We start from the raw sequence: 17,953 nt of genomic DNA on the forward strand, positions 1-17,953 counted from the left end.
TTCCATTTTCATCCACTTTGTTATTTTCTTTTTCATACTGATCTTCCTTATTACCAATAATACAAAATAGTAAACCTCTTGTAACAGCAGCTGTCTTCTTTAAACCTGATCTCTGTTTTCCTGCTTTTAATCCTTCCAGCCCCCTTCCATTTTGTGTCATGCTTAGCTCAGCTTCTGCTTTCTCTACCTGCACTACAGGTTTCCATTTCTTAGCTTTAGCCTGCTTGCCCGTGCCTCTATCTGGTGTCACGTTGGCCTGGTCCAGCCACTCGAGTCCTCAACAATGAGGGTCCTGCGAGCCGGATCACCGTCAGGGAATCGTGCCACATGGCTGTAGTGCCATAACTGTCGCTCCCTCACAATGCAGGTAATGTGCCTCATTCGGGACTCCAATGATGACTTTATGTTTCAGAATAATTAGATGTCCTTTAATTGAGTGTTTTTCCTCACATGACTGTATTGCTGTACTTTTTCATGTGATTATTCATTTTTAAATTCCTATTTCATTTTATTTATGTTGACACAAATGGTATTCCATACTTGGGGGCACTTACAGGCCTGGTCTATTTATCATTATTTTCTTCCCACTGTGACTCTCACCAGGATGAACAGATAAAATGTGAAGTTCAGTGAGCCGACTGCACTCTGAACGATCAAACGTATCAAAGGCAGGCCCGAGCGCTCCATGTAATAGTTGACTTTTCTCGCCTAGCACCATTGGCTCCTCTTCTTTGTTCCTTCAGCCAGTTGTCACTTGTGTCTGTAACTTGTCACATCTTTCTGTAACTCTGATGAGGCCGAGTATCTGAAGGTACATTGTAAGTCAGCGTTTCTCAACCTTTAAGTATTTGCGACCTGAGTTTTCATAGCAGTTTTAATCGCGCCTCCCTAACGTTTTTTTGAAAGGAGCCCACTAATACCAATTTGTTCATTTTTAATTCATGATATATCATACATGCATATTTTATTATACCTACTTAACTTTTATCGACATTTATCTAACTCTATATTTATTTTTCTAGTATCAGAATGTAGTTTAAGTTAATTTGTTTTGGTTTCAATAGATGTATTTTTCATATTTTTGATTCTTGTTTTCTTTTTTTCACATTGTCGCGCCCCCCTTTTTGTTACTTCACGCCCTCTTAGGGGGGCCCGCCCCACAGTTTGAGAACCACTGTTGTAAGTGTTGAATAACTGACACTGAAATTTTAATTTTGAGAATTGACAGAACGATGGGAGGGCAGCATGGCCGGCTCTGGCCTGTGGGTGCTAAAGTGACAAACATGAGTGGGTATCTTTGAAATGAAGTATCTGATCCTGACGTTTTCCACTGAACTCCCAACTGCTCTGTCGTCTTTTATCATGAGCAGGGTAAAGGATGAACTTCTCACAGAACTCCGAAATTACGAGACTCAGTCAGTAGCAAAGCCCAGAATCCTCCTGGTCGGGCAGATTGGAGCCGGTAAAAGCAGCTTCTTCAACTCGTTGAACAGCGTCTTCAGAGGTCATGTGGTTATGCAGGCCATAACTGGGTATGGAGAGACCAGTGTAAGCAAAAAGGTAAGTGAGGGACAGAAAGAAAAGTTGAACTGTGAAGACCCTGCCAGCCTTTTGCTCATCTCCTACAGGCCCTGCAGTCACCTCATTTATGTATTACTGTGGGTCACTTGTGTTCTCAGGCCAGTCATTTGGGGTATGGAGGTTATGGGACATGTGACTTAGAAGAGGTCACGAGGTTTGCTTGTTTGTGCTCTGTTGAAAAAGAGACGCTCGAGCTCCCATAGCACTGAGTCTGATGTGTGGTACAGAAAGTCGAGCAGCAGATGAGGATCTGAGTGAGTGAGAGGATTGCAAGACTGTAGGAGATCAATGAGGTTGGTGGGAGCTTTAAATGTTAAGAGCGGTATTTTGTATTGTTTTCCGTAATAAACAGGGAGACAGTGAAGTTGAGAGAGAATAAGTTATGATAAACCCCGGGCATCAGTGAGCCCCAAACCCCAATGCGATCACAAAACACATTCCTTTATCAAAAATAAACAAAGGTTTTACTTAAATACCTCCAAAAGTATTATCAATACGCACAAAACACTGGTCTATTTCTCTCCACAATATGTTCTCTCACCACCGCACTGCCCTCCTCCTCCAGTCAAGTGTTGCCTCTCTACCACCCAGCTCCAACACGCCTGAATAAGGGAGTGCGGTCCGTTTTATTGCAGACCCAGGAGTACTTCCGGTGCCAGGACAATTGCCCGATGGAAGTACTTCCGGATCATACAGAAGTCCATTATTTGAGTAGGAAGTGTGTTTCCCTGGAACGCCCTCTTGCAGCACCCCGTGACTCCAGCAGGGCTGCCCTGCCAGACTACATTTCCCGGCATGCCCTGCTGGCTTCCCAATGGGTGGGGATATCCGGGACTGCTGCTATCTAGCGTGCTGGGGAATAACAGTTCCTTAATGATCTCTCTGCTTCCATAGGGATTGTCCATCCATTACTTCCTTCCGAGTCTGCTTCCATTCCTGGCCGGGATGTCCGTCCAGCCCATGTGGCATATTCAAGATGTAATGTGTTCAGTTGATTTAGAACAGCAGGTTATTATCCTGGCAGCAGAATTCTGAATAAGTTGTAAGTGCTGGATACGTTTTTGTGGGATGCCAGATAGAATAGTGTTACAGTAATCTATATGTGAGGTGACTCGGGCATTAAACAATTTTTCAGTACTGTGTTGTGTAAGAACAGGGCGACATCTAGGAACGTTTCGGAGATGGAAGAAGGCAGTCCGAGAAATGTTACTTATATAGTTAAGAAAAAGAGAGATTATTGTCTAGAAAGATGACCAGGCTCTTAACCTGAGAAGAGATGTTTGTGTTAATGTTGTTAATTAAAATGGAAGAACGGTAAACCTTAGCAAGTGTAGATTTAGAACCAATGAGGAGCACTTCAGTTTTATTGCTATTTAATTGTAGAAAATTGTCAGTCATCCATGACTTTATGTCTTGCAGACATGCCATAAGAGTATTTGGTGGGAAAACAGAAGTGGATTTAGTGGATAGATATAGCTGTGTGTCATCAGCGTAACAATGAAATTTAATACCATGATGTCGAAAGAGATTACCTATTGGGAAGATATAAATGAGAAAAACAGAACTCCCTGAGTGACGACTGCACTGTCAGATTTAAAGCCTTTTACTTAAACAAATTGCCTCCTGTCAGTGAGGTAGGAAGAAAACCACCAGAGACTCCAAAAATAGCGAGTTGTTTCAAAAATATCTGATGGGATATGATGCGAAATGCAGAGCTGAAGTCAAGAAGTACACGAATTGATAAAGTCTCATGTCAGCTGCCCGGAGAAGATCATTTGTGATTTGTGATGACCAGGGCAGTTGCTGTGCTGTGTTTAGGACGAAGCCCAGATTGAAAGTTTTCAGAAAGGGTATTTTTAGAAAAATGGGACTGAAGTTGGGAGGCAACTGTCTTTTCAAGAAATTTAGATATGAATGGACCATTTGAGACAGGCCAATAATTGTTCAGGATATTTGGGTCTAAATCAGGTTGTTTCAGAATTGGAGTAATTGAGGCTGTATAAATTGAGTAATTTATAGAAAAGTTTATTTTTTTTTACTTAGAGTATTTTCTGATGAACTTTTTGATGTTTCTATTATAATTGCAAAGCTCTTTGAGCCACTCATTTGTATGAAACTGTGCAATAGGAATAAACATTGTCATCATTCTCCCATGCAGTTCAGAGAATATTCATTTTCCGATGGAGAAGGTGGAAGACTGCCATACATCCTGTGTGACACCATGGGCATGGAAAGGACAGGCAGTGAGGACGGGATCAAGGTAGAAGACATCATCAGTGTCATTAAAGGACACATCTCAGACATGTATGAGGTGAGACTCGCCTGTCATCTTACTGATGTCACTGCAAGCCCATGAGATCAAACTTAAAGAGTCGGAGGCATTGTCCAGTTAAACAAATAATTCTAGGCAGTGGATGTGCCCATGTGTTACTTTGGAGGGAAAAAAAAGTGAAATCTTGGAAGTGGTAGCAGTGGGGGCTTAGGGATCTCCTTTTTTTACACACATACACATTGGGGACAGTTTACAGGCTCAGATAATAGTTATCTCCTGTCAGAACACAAGGGGGTGCTCTCAGCTGATACCTTTTCTCTTCCTCTCTCTTCAGACCTCCGAGCCGACTGGTGTCAGGTTTGTAAACTTGTTCACTCTCATTTCTAAAGAGCCCATCTGGGGACCGAGAAGACATTAGAACGGATTAAATTCCAATTTTATTGGCTGGGAATAAACAAGTAGACGATAAATGAGTGTCACCTGCAGCAGATTCCTTGGAAAGACTATGCTGCTCTTGTTCCTATTCCACTCATTGACATTCCATTTGAGCGAATAGGAGTCAGTATTGTAGGATCCCTAGAGCCCTCTGCACATGGTGACAAATATATTTTAGTAAACATAGACTATGCCTTATAAAGACAAAACACAGGCAACTATGAAGTGTTGGTGCACCTGAAGGCAAACCCCATATCACAGAAACAAAACGCGGGTATAAACGTCATGCAGATGCGAGTTTCCAAATAGACTGCCTCAAGATGGTGGAGAAATAAGGACTCCTGGCAGGAAGAGGTGGTCCAAGCATGTGAACACCAGAGGTGATGTTATGGACGTTAAATACAATACAATTTATTTTTGTTTAGCCCAAAATCACACAGGAAGTGCCGCAATGGGCATTAACAGGCCCTGCCTCTTGACAGCCCCCCAGCCTCGACTCTCTAAGAAGACAAGGAAAAACTCCCAAAAAAAAACCTTGTAGGGAAAAAAATGGAAGAAACCTTAGGAAAGGCAGTTCAAAGAGAGACCCTTTTCCATGTAGGGTGGGAGTGCAGTGGGTGTCAAAAGAAAGGGGTCAATACAATACAATACAATACACAGAACAGAACAAATCCTTAATACAGTATAAAATAAAAATTTTAGAAGTACGTAGCAGAATTTAACAGTAGATGATATCACATAATAAGATTTGGATAATTTTAGACTCCTGGAGACCTCAGCCATCGAACTGCCTCCCCCTATTAGCCATTCCACGGCTGAAACAGTGCTGGGCCAGCCAATCCGATGAAAGGACCCCTCTTTCTCACGATTCCTGCGATCCTCCATCTGGGATGACTTTACTTTAGGCAGGCAAAACAACTTGACAGGTGGGCCGTGGCACCAAGTGCCACATTTGAGTACCGAGAAGAGAAACAGAATAGGTGAGGGTTAGTAACAATTTATAACTATCATGTTACTTATGTTTAAGTGCTAATGACTAACAACAGAGATGCAGTCTGTACAGTTAATCAGCAGCTCTAGTCAGGATATGCTAAACTGAAGTCGTGAGTCTTCAGCTGGGATTTGAGACCTGAGACCGAAGGGGCATCTCTTATAGTAGCAGGCAGACCACTCCACAATTTAGGGGCCCTGTAACTAAAAGCTCGACCTCCCATTGTTATTTTATTAATCCTTGGAATCCTAAGCAGACCGGCATCTTGAGATCTTAATGTGCTCTCAGGTTTGTAAGTCATGATAAGTTCAGACAAGTAAGCCAGACCTCGACCATTTAATGCTTTATATGTTAAAAGGAGGATTTTGAAATCTGCCCTAAACTTAAACGGGAGCCAGTGTAAGATAGATAGATAGATACTTTATTAATCCCAGGGGGAAATTCACATACTCCAGCAGCAGCATACTGATACAAAAACAATATTAAATTAAAGAGTAATAAAAGTGCAGGTAAAAACAGACAATAACTTTGTATAATGTTAATGTTTACCCCCACCCCCCAGGAGGAACTGAAGAGTTGCACAGTGTGGGGGAGGAACGATCTCCTCAGTCTGTCAGTGGAGCTGCTCCTCTGTCTGGAGATGATCCTGTTCAGTGGATGCAGTGGAGTCTCCATGATTGACAGAAGTCTGCTCAGCGCCCGTCGCTCTGCCACAGATGTTAAACTCTCCAGCTCTGTGCATACAATAGAGCCTGCCTTCCTCACCGGTTTGTCCAGGCGTGAGGCGTCCCTCTTCTTTATGTTGCCTCCCCAGCACACCACTGCGTAGAAGAGGGCACTCGCCACAACCGTCTGATAGAACATCTGCAGCATCTTATTGCAGATATTGAAGGATACCAGTCTTCTATGGAAGTATAGTCGGCTCTGTCCATTCTTACACAGAGTATCAGTATTGGCAGTCCAGTCCAATTTATCATCCAGCTGCATTCCCAGGTATTTATAGGTCTGCACCATCTGCACACAGTCACTTATGATGATTACGGGGTCCAGGAGGGGCCTGGGTCTCCTAAAATCCACCACCAGCTCCTTGGTTTTGCTGGAGTTCAGGTGTAGGTGGTTTGAGTCGCACCATTTAACAAAGTCCTTGATGAGGTTCCTGTACCCCTCCTCCTGCCCACTCCTGATGCAGCCCACAATAGCAGTGTCATCAGAGTACTTTTGCACATGGCAGGACTCCCAGTTGTATTGGAAGTCCGATGTATGTTGGCTGAACAGGACCAGAGAAAATACAGTCCCCTGCAGCACTCCTGTGTTGCTGACCACAATGTCAGACCTGCAGTTCCTGAGACACACATACTGAGGTCTGTTTGTAAGATAGTCCACGATCCATGCCACCAGGTATGAATCTACTCCCATCTCTGCCAGCTTGACCCTAAGGAGCAGAGGTTGGATGGTGTTGAAGGCACTAGAGAAGTCCAGAAACATAATTCTTACTGCACCACTGCCTCTCTCCAAGTGGGAGAGGGATCGGTGTAGCATGCAGATGATGGCATCCTCCACTTCCACCTTCTCCTGGTATGCGAACTGCAGAGGGTCGAGGGCATGACGGACCTGTGGCCTCAGGTGGTGAAGCTGCAGCCACTCCATGGTCTTCATCACATGTGACGTCAGAGCGACAGGCTGGAAGTCATTCAGCTCACTAGGATGTGATACCTTTGGGACTGGGGTGATACAAGATGTTTTCCAAAGCCTCGCGACTCTCCCCTGTTCCAGGCTCAGGTTGAAGATATGCTGTAGATGACTCCCCAGCTCCAGCGCACAGGCCTTCAGCATCTGGACCCACTGCTTTGCTGGCACGAAGTCTCCTCAGCTCTCTGCTCACCTGGGCTGCTGTAATTGTGGATGGGGGGAAACTCTCTCCTATGCTGGTATCAGCAGAAGGATGGGTGGAGGGTGCAGTACTCCGAGGTGAGAGTAGGTTTGGGTGGTCAAACCTGTTAAAGAAGTTGCTCATCAGGTTTGGTCTCTCCATGTCTCTCTCGATGGTGGCACCCCGCTTCGAGCTGCAGCCAGTGATGATCTTCATCCCACCCCACACTTTTTTTATGCTGTTATTCTGTAACTTCTGCTCCAGCTTTCTCCTATACTGCTCCTTCGCTGCCCTGAGCTGGACTCGGAGTTCCTTCTGCACGTGCCTGAGCTCATGCTGATCACCACCTTTAAAAGCCCTTTTCTTCTGATTCAAAAGGCCCTTGATGTCACTTGTAATCCATGGCTTGTTGTTAGCATAGCAGCTTACAGTTCTTACTGGAACTACAATGTCCATACAGAAGTTGATGTAATCAGTAGTGCAGTCAACAACCTCCTCAATGTTCTCACTATGTGATCCCTGCAGGATATCCCAGTCTGTAGTTCTTGTCTCTCAGAGCCTGCTCTGCCTCAGTGGACCACTTCCTGAATGAGCATGTGGTTGTAGGTAGGACCCTCACTCTGGGTTTGTAGTGAGGCTGAAGCAGAACCAGGTTATGATCTGCTTTCCCAAGCGCAGGCAGAGGGGTGGCGCTGTATGCGTCTTTAATGTTTGCATACAGTAGGTCAATAGTCCTATTTCCCCGGGTGATACAATCCACATACTGGGATCTCCAGTGATTAGCACAAGTGCCTCAGGGTGTTGTGTTTGTAGTTTAGTAACAGCGGTGTAGATAATGTCACCCGCTATCTCCACGTCCACCCGAGGAGGGATGTAAACAGTAACAACAATGACGTGTCCAAACTCTCTGGGCATGTAATAGGGACGCAGACTTAAGGCCAACAGTTTGATGTCCCTGCAGCAAGTGGAGATTTTGACGTTTACATGTCCAGAGTTGCACCATCTTGTATTAACATAGAGAGCGAGTCCTCCTCCTTTCTGCTTCCTGCAGGTACTTGCGTCTCTGTCCGCTCTAACTGTGCTAAACCCGGGTAGCTCCATGTTAGCATCTGGGATGGTGGTAGTTAGCCACGTTTCAGTAAAACACAACAAACTGCATTCTCTGTAGGTCCTGACATTTTTCACCAGTGCAGCCAGTTCGTCGATCTTATTTGGTAGTGAGTTCACATTTCCCAGGATCACAGAAGGCACCAAAGGCTTGTATCGCCACTTTCTCGAAAGATGCTTAACCTTTAGCTTAGCTCTGGCTCTGCTGCCACGATACCGCCTTCTTACCTCGTCGGGTAAATAGGGAACCACACCGACACAGGCGTTTGTTCTCAGCGTTTGAAGATGACTACCTGAATAGACGAGTCTCGGCGTGTAAAAATCCATGTCCAAATAGTAAAAGTGTCAGGGGAACGAGTCCACATAAAAGAAAGTGATAGGAGTGATCAATAAAAAAGAGAAAAATAGAGAAAAAAGTAGAAAAATAAAGTTGTACACGGAGCTGCTAGAAAGGCTACCACTCTCGGCGGCGCCATATAAAATAATATGATAGGATTTAAGAACTGGAGTTATGTGTTTGTATTTTCTTGTTCTTGTAATAATTCTTGCAGCCGCATTTTGGATTAACTGGAGGCTGTATAAAGAACAGTTTGAACATCCGGTGAAAACCGCATTACAGTAGTCAATCCTACTAAAGATAAATGCATGAATTAATTTCTCAGAAGACATCATCAGTTTTCAGGTCTGCAGACAGGGGAAAAGAAAAGACATTAGAGAGGATTATTTTTTGATTTTATTGGCCGGGAATAAACAAGGAGGTCTGCCACTTTTGCTCTTCTTGTCGGTGTGTCAGCTGCAGCAGATTCCTCCAGAGGACCATGTGAATGAACGGATAGTGGTCAATACTATAGGACCCCTACAGCTCTCTGCACTTGGTCACAAATATGTTTTAGTAGATGTAAACTGCACCACTACACATACAACTATGAAGTGTTTGGGGCAGTCAAAGGTAAACCCAGTATAATCGAAACAAAACACTGGTGTAAAAAGTCATGCAGATATGAGACTCCAAATAGACTGCCTCAAGATGGCTGAGCTTCTGGAAATAACATCTCCTGGCAGGAAGAGGCTGGTCCAGGCAGTCTTCTGGTTTGCAGAGAGAGGAATAGAAACAGTATCACTTATATGAGCCTTTAAGCTGCCCCCAATGTGCACGTGTGTGACATCCTTAGAGTGGAGTGAAGATGGTCACCACAAGATGGTGTCTGTGCCCTTTGGCACAAAGTGCATCACTAAGGTAAGGAAGATCATGGACTTGAAGGGAGACTGAGAGAGCACTAAAATGGAGCTTTACAGCGCTGATCAGGCGTCCTCTGTCCACTTTTTCTCCCTTTAGCTGGAGAATTTCACTTAGTGCTGTGGCCACAGGCAGAATAAAAATAACCCTTTGGGAAATGCATTGGCACGTGTCTCATGATGGCAAAATCAGAAGGAGGCACCTCCAATGGGGGCACTGACCACAGTTCAGAATATCCAGTGTCTTTAGGCTTAGTTAGGTGAACCCCTGTTGTAAGAAAATAAGAATTGTGTCATACTGGTGACCACTACAGCCAGCTCTTGTGACCACACAGGTATGCTCCAAATTGTTCAGTTTGTTTTCCACTCCACCTTGTAGGTAGAAACAATATTACAACTGTGTGTGTAAGGGGACTGACTGGCATAGAACAAGTGTGGACAACAGGTGACCACCACAGGATCAGTGTGAAAGCTATTGAGTGCCTGGTTTGTGTTACACAATGCAGATTTGGAAATAACTAAGAGGTGGGCACCCATGAAGTACTGTAGAAGTGTGTGTATGGTGTGGGGGGGGGGGGGGGGCGGTATAACCATCTCTTGTTAAACTGACCATGTCTCTCCAGTTTAATTCCAGGGCAGCCATAAACTGTCAAGACCGGCAGTACCAAAGGAGTCCCTCTCTGAAAGACAAGGTGCACTGCGTTGTCTTTGTAGTTGACGCAAACAAAATCGTTAACTTCCAGGAAATTTCACTGTTGAAGAAGTTTAAAGAAGTCAAATCTGAAGTGAACAGCTTGGGTGAGTACATGTAGCCTGGCATAGAATGATGGGATGTTAATCAGCAATGCAGCCTCTCAGCACGTTGAATGAGATTGGCCATTCTGCAGCAACCTCTACTGACACGCGCTACCTGGGCTGCTCGAGTAATCCTTCAGTCACGCCGTTCGTTCCATTTGGTGTAAGTACAATGTCGGATTTACTCACTTCACACCTCATCCAGTAAATGATGTGATGTGACTGTGTGACTGCAGCGTATTTCATATTTCATTTCATTGATTGTGATCAAATGTGGTGCACTGAGGCACAGTCCTAGCCCCATGCAACAAACAAAATGTGTGCCGTATAGCATCTGCTTAATTGAATGCATTCAGTACTTAGCCGCATGAAATCTACAAGAAAAATAAAGATATGTGAGGAAGATGTCAAGACATCCAAAGTGGGACTGGTGCAAAGGAGTGTGCTGACATATGCAGAAAGTCTGGTCAGACATGCATGTCCTCAGAATGTGCCACACACATTGACACAGAAGCAGCTTAACATCCCAGTATGGAACCTTCTCTGGAGGCCTCAGGTATTCGTGCAAACCTAAACTCCAGGGGCTTCATTTACAAATGTTGCGTACACCCATTTCCACACTCACATTGCGATGTATAAAAACTAAACTTGGCGTAAATCCACGCACATTTCCACGGTAGCTCAAACGCTGGCATACGCAAGTTACCCGGTCGGTTTTTCAAACTGGCGGCACCCAGCGTCAAAGCAGTGCTTTTGTTCCAGTGATGTTTCCCTTTCTTTTTTAGATTCACATTCCTGACGCGGCTTTATCAAATACATTGAAATTAACCACATATTGTTTATAAATTTAAGGCATCTAATTGCAATCAACCTGTAACCATATAATGGTCCATGCAATGGCCAAGCTATTCCAAATACCATAGTTGCTTTAGTGTTGTTACTCTCAGTGCACCACTCAGAGTATTTTAATCCCATGTATCTGAGTGTGGAATCACATCTCTACAGCAGCTGATTGGAAAGTCCTAGAGGACATTTATAGCATACTCTGCCTCAGGAAAGCTGCTAGCATCTGCATGGAATCCACTCAGCCATGCACACAGTCTATTTGAACTTCCCTTCTGGCAAACACTTCAGAGCTTTACCTGCATGTACCTCGAGGCTCAGAAACAGTATCATCCCAAGAGCTCTAAACTTACTCAATCAGTCCATTAATTGTACTTATCCTTTCATTTTGTATATTTTTCATTGTTTTTTTTTATCGTACTATTATTGTTATTATATGATTTTATAGGAAAATAAGTTAATGGAGGATTTTGCATATCGAATCTCATTGTACCATACAATAACAATAAAGGAATTCAATTCAATAGAAGAGAGTGCATATTTACAGATGATCAAGTCAAAGTCAAGTCAAAGTGAACTTTATTGTCATCTCAACCATATACAAGTATACAGATAGACAAAATTGCGAGGCTCAGGGTCCAAAGTGTAACAACATGATGTGCAAATAATAATTTAAAAATAGAATTAAAATTAAAATTAAAACATAAACAAGACAAGACATTGTGTAAAGACAAGACAAAGAAGTAGCAGCAATATCGATGTGTAAGATATATAATATAATAAATAATAGATATAGATAATACAGAAATGATCAGTGTATGATAATAGTTGTTTAAGACATGTGTAAACAATGACAGGTCAGAAGGATATCAAGAGTGTCAAATTACTTAAAGGTCAGTATGAGATTTTCAGTTCTTCTCTACCTGTACACTCGTCTTTACAGGACAGGGGCTCGCATGTATAAAAGTTCTGTTTTCAGAGGTGGTTGAGGCCGTGTGGAAGGGCAGGGGGCAGCCTGGTGTTAAGGAGTCTGACAGTTTGGGGGTAAAAACTCTCCTGCAGCCTGGCAGATCTGGCTTTGATGCTGCAGTATCTTCTCTTGGATGGCAGAAGTGTGAAAAGTCCATGTGAGGGGTGTAAGGGGTCCTGCTCAATGCTGCAGGCCTTGCGGACACTGCGTTTGTAAAATATGTCCTGTAGTGAAGGGAGAGGCACCCCAATAATGTTCTCTGCTGTCTTCACTATCCTTTGCAGGTGCTTGCTGTCGGATATGTTGCAGTTGCCATACCAGACAGTGATGCGGCTGCTCAGAACACTCTCAATGGTGCCTCAGTAGAACATGGTGAGGATGGAAGGGGGAAGACTCGCTCGCTTCAGCTGCCTCAGGAAGTGTAGTCTCTGCTGGGCTTTCTTGATTAGTGATGAGGTGTTATGTGTCCACATAAGTTCCTCAGTTATGTGCACACCGAGGAACTTGGTACTCCTAACAGTCTCCACATCTAAACTGTTGCTGCTGAGTGGGATGTGGGCAGGACGTGATTTCCTGAAGTCCACGATTATCTCTTTTGTCTTGTCGACATTGAGAGATAAATTGTTGTTTTCACACCATGCAGACAGCCGTTCCACCTCATCTCTGTATGTTCTTTCATCATCTCTGCTTATCAGTCCCAGCACTGGCCTATCATCTGCAAACTTGATGATGTGGTTGGTGTTGTGCGTGGTTGTGCAGTCGTGAGTCAGCAGGGTGAACAGCAGTGGACTAAGCACGCAGCCCTGCGGTGCTCCAGTGCTCAGTGTGATGATGCTGGAAGTGTTGCAGCCTATCCGAACTGACTGAGGCCTCTCTGTCAAGAAGTCCAGGATCCAATTGTAGAGGGTGGTGCTTAGGCCCAACCTGCTCAGTTTTACAACCAGCTTTTTAGGGATGATTGTGTTGAAGGCAGAGCTAAAGTCTATGAATAGCATCCTGACATATGTATCTTTTTTATCCAGATGTGTCAGGGAGAGGTGAAGGGCAGAGCATATGGTATCCTCAGTTGACCTGTTTGAGCGGCATGCAAATTGAAGAGTGTCAAGGGAGGCAGGGAGATTGACTGGCTTCTAAATAGATTTAGATTTCCGAGCGCTATCCTCTTGGAGCTGTGTATTGTTGAAATACTAGGATGTATACTTGATATAATTTTTAAGATGAAATGCATTAAAGTATGTATATCACATTATACTTTTAAATAAATAATTAAACGTGTGGGCATTATGGCACAGCAGTAGTGATGAGCTGGCGCCCGGTTCAGGGACTGTTCCTGCTTCACGCTGTATGCCAGCTGGAACTGGAGTAACCCTGGATGGATATATGGATGGAATAATAAAACATGTATAACAAAGAGTTTCAATGTTCCTTAAATGTTTTGTAGAATCAGCGTTCTAAGCTTACAGCTAGTCTGACATTTATTAAAGAGGGTCGCGCACATCCCAGTAAGCATCTTGCAGGAGGCAGGAACAATGTTCATACATCTTAGTTTTCTAAAATGTTCACAAAGCTGTAATATCATGAATGTAATGTAGTGTATTCTCTGTGGAGATCACTGTCTGTGTGCTCTTGTGGCCTTAGAGAAAGAAGCATGTAGTGATTCACACATTAGAACACATAGAATCCATATTACTAACCGAGAATGGTAAAACGGATGGCATGGACGCAGGTACACGGCGATGGGACCATGAGATGTACTGCGCAGGCGCGTACAGCGCACGTCTCATACACCGCAAGCGAAGTCGTATGCACCGCGCATGAAGGAGTCATGGCCCAAAAACAAAAGAGCTCAACTGACGTGAATGAGAAATGAAGCAACAACGCGCCCATAGCTAACGACTAACGACACAGCCACACAAAAAAGAGGATTCTGCGCTGCAGCCCAGATTCAAACGGAAGAGGCTACGGCGGCCCCACAGGTCCACAAAGATAGAGCGGAGAGCGCAGGCGTCACCGCCATATTGTGAGTGGCACTACTGCGGAGTGAAGTTAGGAATAATGTGCTGCTTGGGATTGTACAAACCGCTGAACGCTTTACACGGAATTCAAACACAATACAGCTCAATGATACAAACACGAGCCCACCTGGATAAGATCAATGAACGCAGGCGCAGAGCAAAGTGAGCAGGGGGCGGAGCCCCCCTTGTACAAAGCCTATCGTGCTACTTCAGTTACGATGGGATTTGAGAAGTTCTAGTAAATTGAGGATCAATTTTAAGATGAAGTTTATGATGTTCTACTTTAATGAGAAAATAAACTATGAGATGAAAGTTGACATTTAGACCTTTTTTTCTTCACTGTGTCCCTATTTTATTTCTTTCTGTACCCTTATAAGCTTCCATATGACACTCAGGTGGGCTACAACTCACCTTTTCATGGCGAATTTGATATCTGACCACTTCTTATTTATTTTGGGCACTGTGCGACTTTCTTAACTTGAACTATCGAGTTTCTCCACCACTCTGTATCACTCGATCAACTTCATTTTGCTGTTTACACCACTGCTTATGCCAACAAAGAGTATGTTTTTCCTGCTCAAATTCTTGTTTTTACCCTGTGGTTTTGCCATTGTCACAGACAATCACAACAATCACATTGTTATCTGCAAAATTCAATAATTAACTCAAAAGTAGTTAATTGTGTGTATTTGGTTTGCAAACACTTTAAACAAATAAAGTGCTTTTTAACAGCAGTATTCCCTTTACATAGTTGCAGTTAAAATATTTCTTGTAAATCTCAAATTAAACATTAATGCAATCAAATCAAATATAAAACCAAAGCTATTTGCCACTGCCAGGGCATTAACATTTTATCTGGTTTGTTATAGAAAAACAAGTCACCCTCAGAGTCCAGAGTCACGATCACAGCATTATAACTGGCACCTTCCGAACAACAGCAAGTTAACATTTCTAAATCTGTGTTCTTTTTTATCTGAACAGTTACCAGCAGAAGCATTTTCTTTTATCAGGGGGCAGCATAAACAGTCATATGTTCAGTAGCAACTCTTCAAGGGCTAATATTTTTTCCAAAAAACTCAGTTTTCTGAAAAGCGCACAAAGCAATGGTTTGACACATAAATCAACATCAAAGTTCTGTTGCTGCCTGTTGTGCCCACTGTTGGCGCCTGTTTGCAGTTTGCGGCAGCAGCAGCTTTGCGGGGAGTGGTTTGATGGCCAGCAGGAATTCACGGTGAGCTGGCTGCCTGGCTGTCTTTGTGAGAGAGCTGCATGGGGGTGGCAGTTGCAGTGAGACGCAATGCAGTTTGTATCTCCTGTCATCATAAGTGTGTGTCCTCCCAGGCAAATGTTGCCATCAGTGCATCAGCTACATAAACATGTTCAGCACCACTATCAGCTGGGGACCGATCAGCCGATGCCGGTACTTCACTTTCATTTTTGATCTCCATCTCCAGATCACTTGCATCAAAATCAGAGTCTGACAAATCAGCGTCTGTTTGAGTGAAAATACGAAAAAAGTTTTGCTTTGAGCATTACAATACAATACAGTTTATTTTTGTATAGCCCAAAATCACACAGGAAGTGCCGCAATGGGCTTTAACAGGCCCTGCCTCTTGACAGCCCCCCAGCACTGACTCCCTAAGAAGACAAGGAAAAACTCCCAAAAAAAACTAGTAGGGAAAAATGGAAGAAACCTTGGGAAAGGCAGTTCAGAGAGAGACCCCTTTCCAGGTAGATTGGGCGTGCAGTGGGTGTCAAAAGAAGGGGGTCAATTCACTTTGGTATCTCTCCACATGCCATTTTACAAGCTGTTTGATCTTTGCTACTCACGCACGTGCAGGGAATCGCGGTCAAATCAACAAAGTTAACTTTCCTTCTAGCAAAAGTGTTTCAAAAAGCACTGTAACAAGAAGATCATTGATCTCTATCGATCGCAAGCGAGACTGAGGCTTTCAAAATAATAATAATAACAAAAACTGCATTAACATGCGATAAAACAATTGTCTGTGTTAACACGATAATAATGCATCAACTTGCCCAGCCCTAATATATATAAATGATTTGGATAGGAATATAAATAACAAGCTGGTTAAGTTTGCAGATGATGCCAAGCTAGAAGGAGAATCAATTGAATCATCATGGAGGGACTTGGACAGCAGACAGGCTTGGGCAGATTTGTGGCAGATGAAATTTAATGTCAGTAAATGTAAAGAATTACACATAGGAAGTAAAAATGTGAGGTTTGAATACACAATGGGAGGTGAGAAAATCAAGAGTCCACCTTATGAGAAGGATTTAGGAGTCACAGTGAACTCTAAGCTATCGACATCCCGACAGTGTTCAGAAGTCATTAAGAAGGCTAACAGACTGTCAGGTTATATAGCGCCTTGATGTGTGGAGTACAAGTCACAGGAGGTTCAGCTCAAGCTTTATAACACACTGGCGAGGCCTCATCTGGAGTACTGAGTCCAGTTTGAGTCTACAAAATGGACATAGCAGTCCTAGAAAAGGTCCAGAGAAGAGCGACCAGGCTGATTCCAGGGCTACAGGAATTGAATTATGAGGAAAGATTAAAAGAGCTGAGCCTTTACAGTTTAAACAAAAGAAGATTAAGAGGTGACATGGATACACAAGGACACAGTTAAGGGTAAATTTCACACAAACATTAGGAAGCCTTTCTTGACCCAGAGAACCACAGACACATAGAACAAGTGACCAAGTAGAGTGGTGGACAGTAAGACTTTAGGGACCTTCAAAACTCAACTTGATGTTATTTTGGAGGAATTGGATGGACAGGATTGGCAAGTTTTGTTGGATTTGAAGGCCTGTTCTTATCAAAACTGCTAGAATGTAAGAATGCTGTAATTAAATATATTTAACAGTTTGTGTCTTTGTTGGACTGATTGTATAATTACTGGGCCATCAGAGAAATGAAAGTGCACAGCTGTAAAGTTGCTAAGCTAAGGCGATAATCTTCAGGATCTCCTGTGGCCATTCATCTCACGGTGCCTTTATGGCTCTGTTTCACCTCATGTCTTGCACCAGCTTAGTCTGCCGATGTCTACTTTTGCTTTATTTGGTGCCTTAGATGCTTTTGCCTCATTCTGGTTCCTGCCTTCTTGTGTTTTGATCTGCCTCTTATGAGATGTAAATATATAAAATGTACTTCACATTCACTGTGGCGTCTCTCCAAGACTGAACTGTTTGGTGCAGGTTGAGTTGGTGCTGCGGACAGCAGCAGGTACCAGGGGCTGCACAACATGCACGTCTGAGGGGGCGTCTGATTGCATTTGCCTGACATTCTGCAGTGCACACCTCTGCCCAATCACCTGTCATAATTTGCAACCTACCACACTACTTACATTCTTTGTGGTACATTAACCAAGAAATTGCATTTATTTTAAAAAGAAACCCTCCTCTTACCATGCCTCTGCTTCTTCTGCTGAGGGGTAAAACAGGCAAACATTACAGTGAATTGAAAAGAAACGCAAAGCAGAAATAAACAGCAAATACTAGCAGCAAATCCAATACCCGAACAACTAACGACCCAGAAACTCAAACAACATCCGCAGTCCTCAGTGCTTATAACATGAAACACTTCAATTCTGCATAATGAAAACTCGAATGTTGGTAATTATAATGACACAAATGGAGTTGCAAAATCTCTAAAAAATCTGCAAGTCTCACCAGATCACTGAGAATCGACCACTGAGCTCGGTTTACTTGGCCCAGTGGCACAAAGGACATTGTTGTCCAGGCACTGCTGCTTCTTTGGCACAATTAGTGGCACTGTCTGCTTTTTTGTGAAGTGCCCCGGTTACCCTTCCCATAATCTGGG

The 17,953-nt window shown here is 43.4% G+C and overlaps 1 protein-coding gene across 1 annotated transcript in view; it reads left to right on the forward strand.

The window, feature by feature from the left end:
* Positions 1-17,953, forward strand: part of LOC114658697 (interferon-induced protein 44-like) — a 53,472-nt gene that overhangs the window by 32,393 nt on the left and 3,126 nt on the right. The window contains exons 5-7 of the mRNA XM_028810731.2: positions 1,371-1,560; positions 3,740-3,892; positions 10,116-10,290. Of these exons, the coding sequence (XP_028666564.1) occupies positions 1,371-1,560; positions 3,740-3,892; positions 10,116-10,290 (518 nt within the window). The remainder of the gene's footprint in view (positions 1-1,370; positions 1,561-3,739; positions 3,893-10,115; positions 10,291-17,953) is intronic.

This window comes from Erpetoichthys calabaricus, chromosome 10 (genome assembly GCF_900747795.2).
Source record: "Erpetoichthys calabaricus chromosome 10, fErpCal1.3, whole genome shotgun sequence".
Lineage (NCBI taxonomy): Eukaryota > Metazoa > Chordata > Cladistia > Polypteriformes > Polypteridae > Erpetoichthys > Erpetoichthys calabaricus.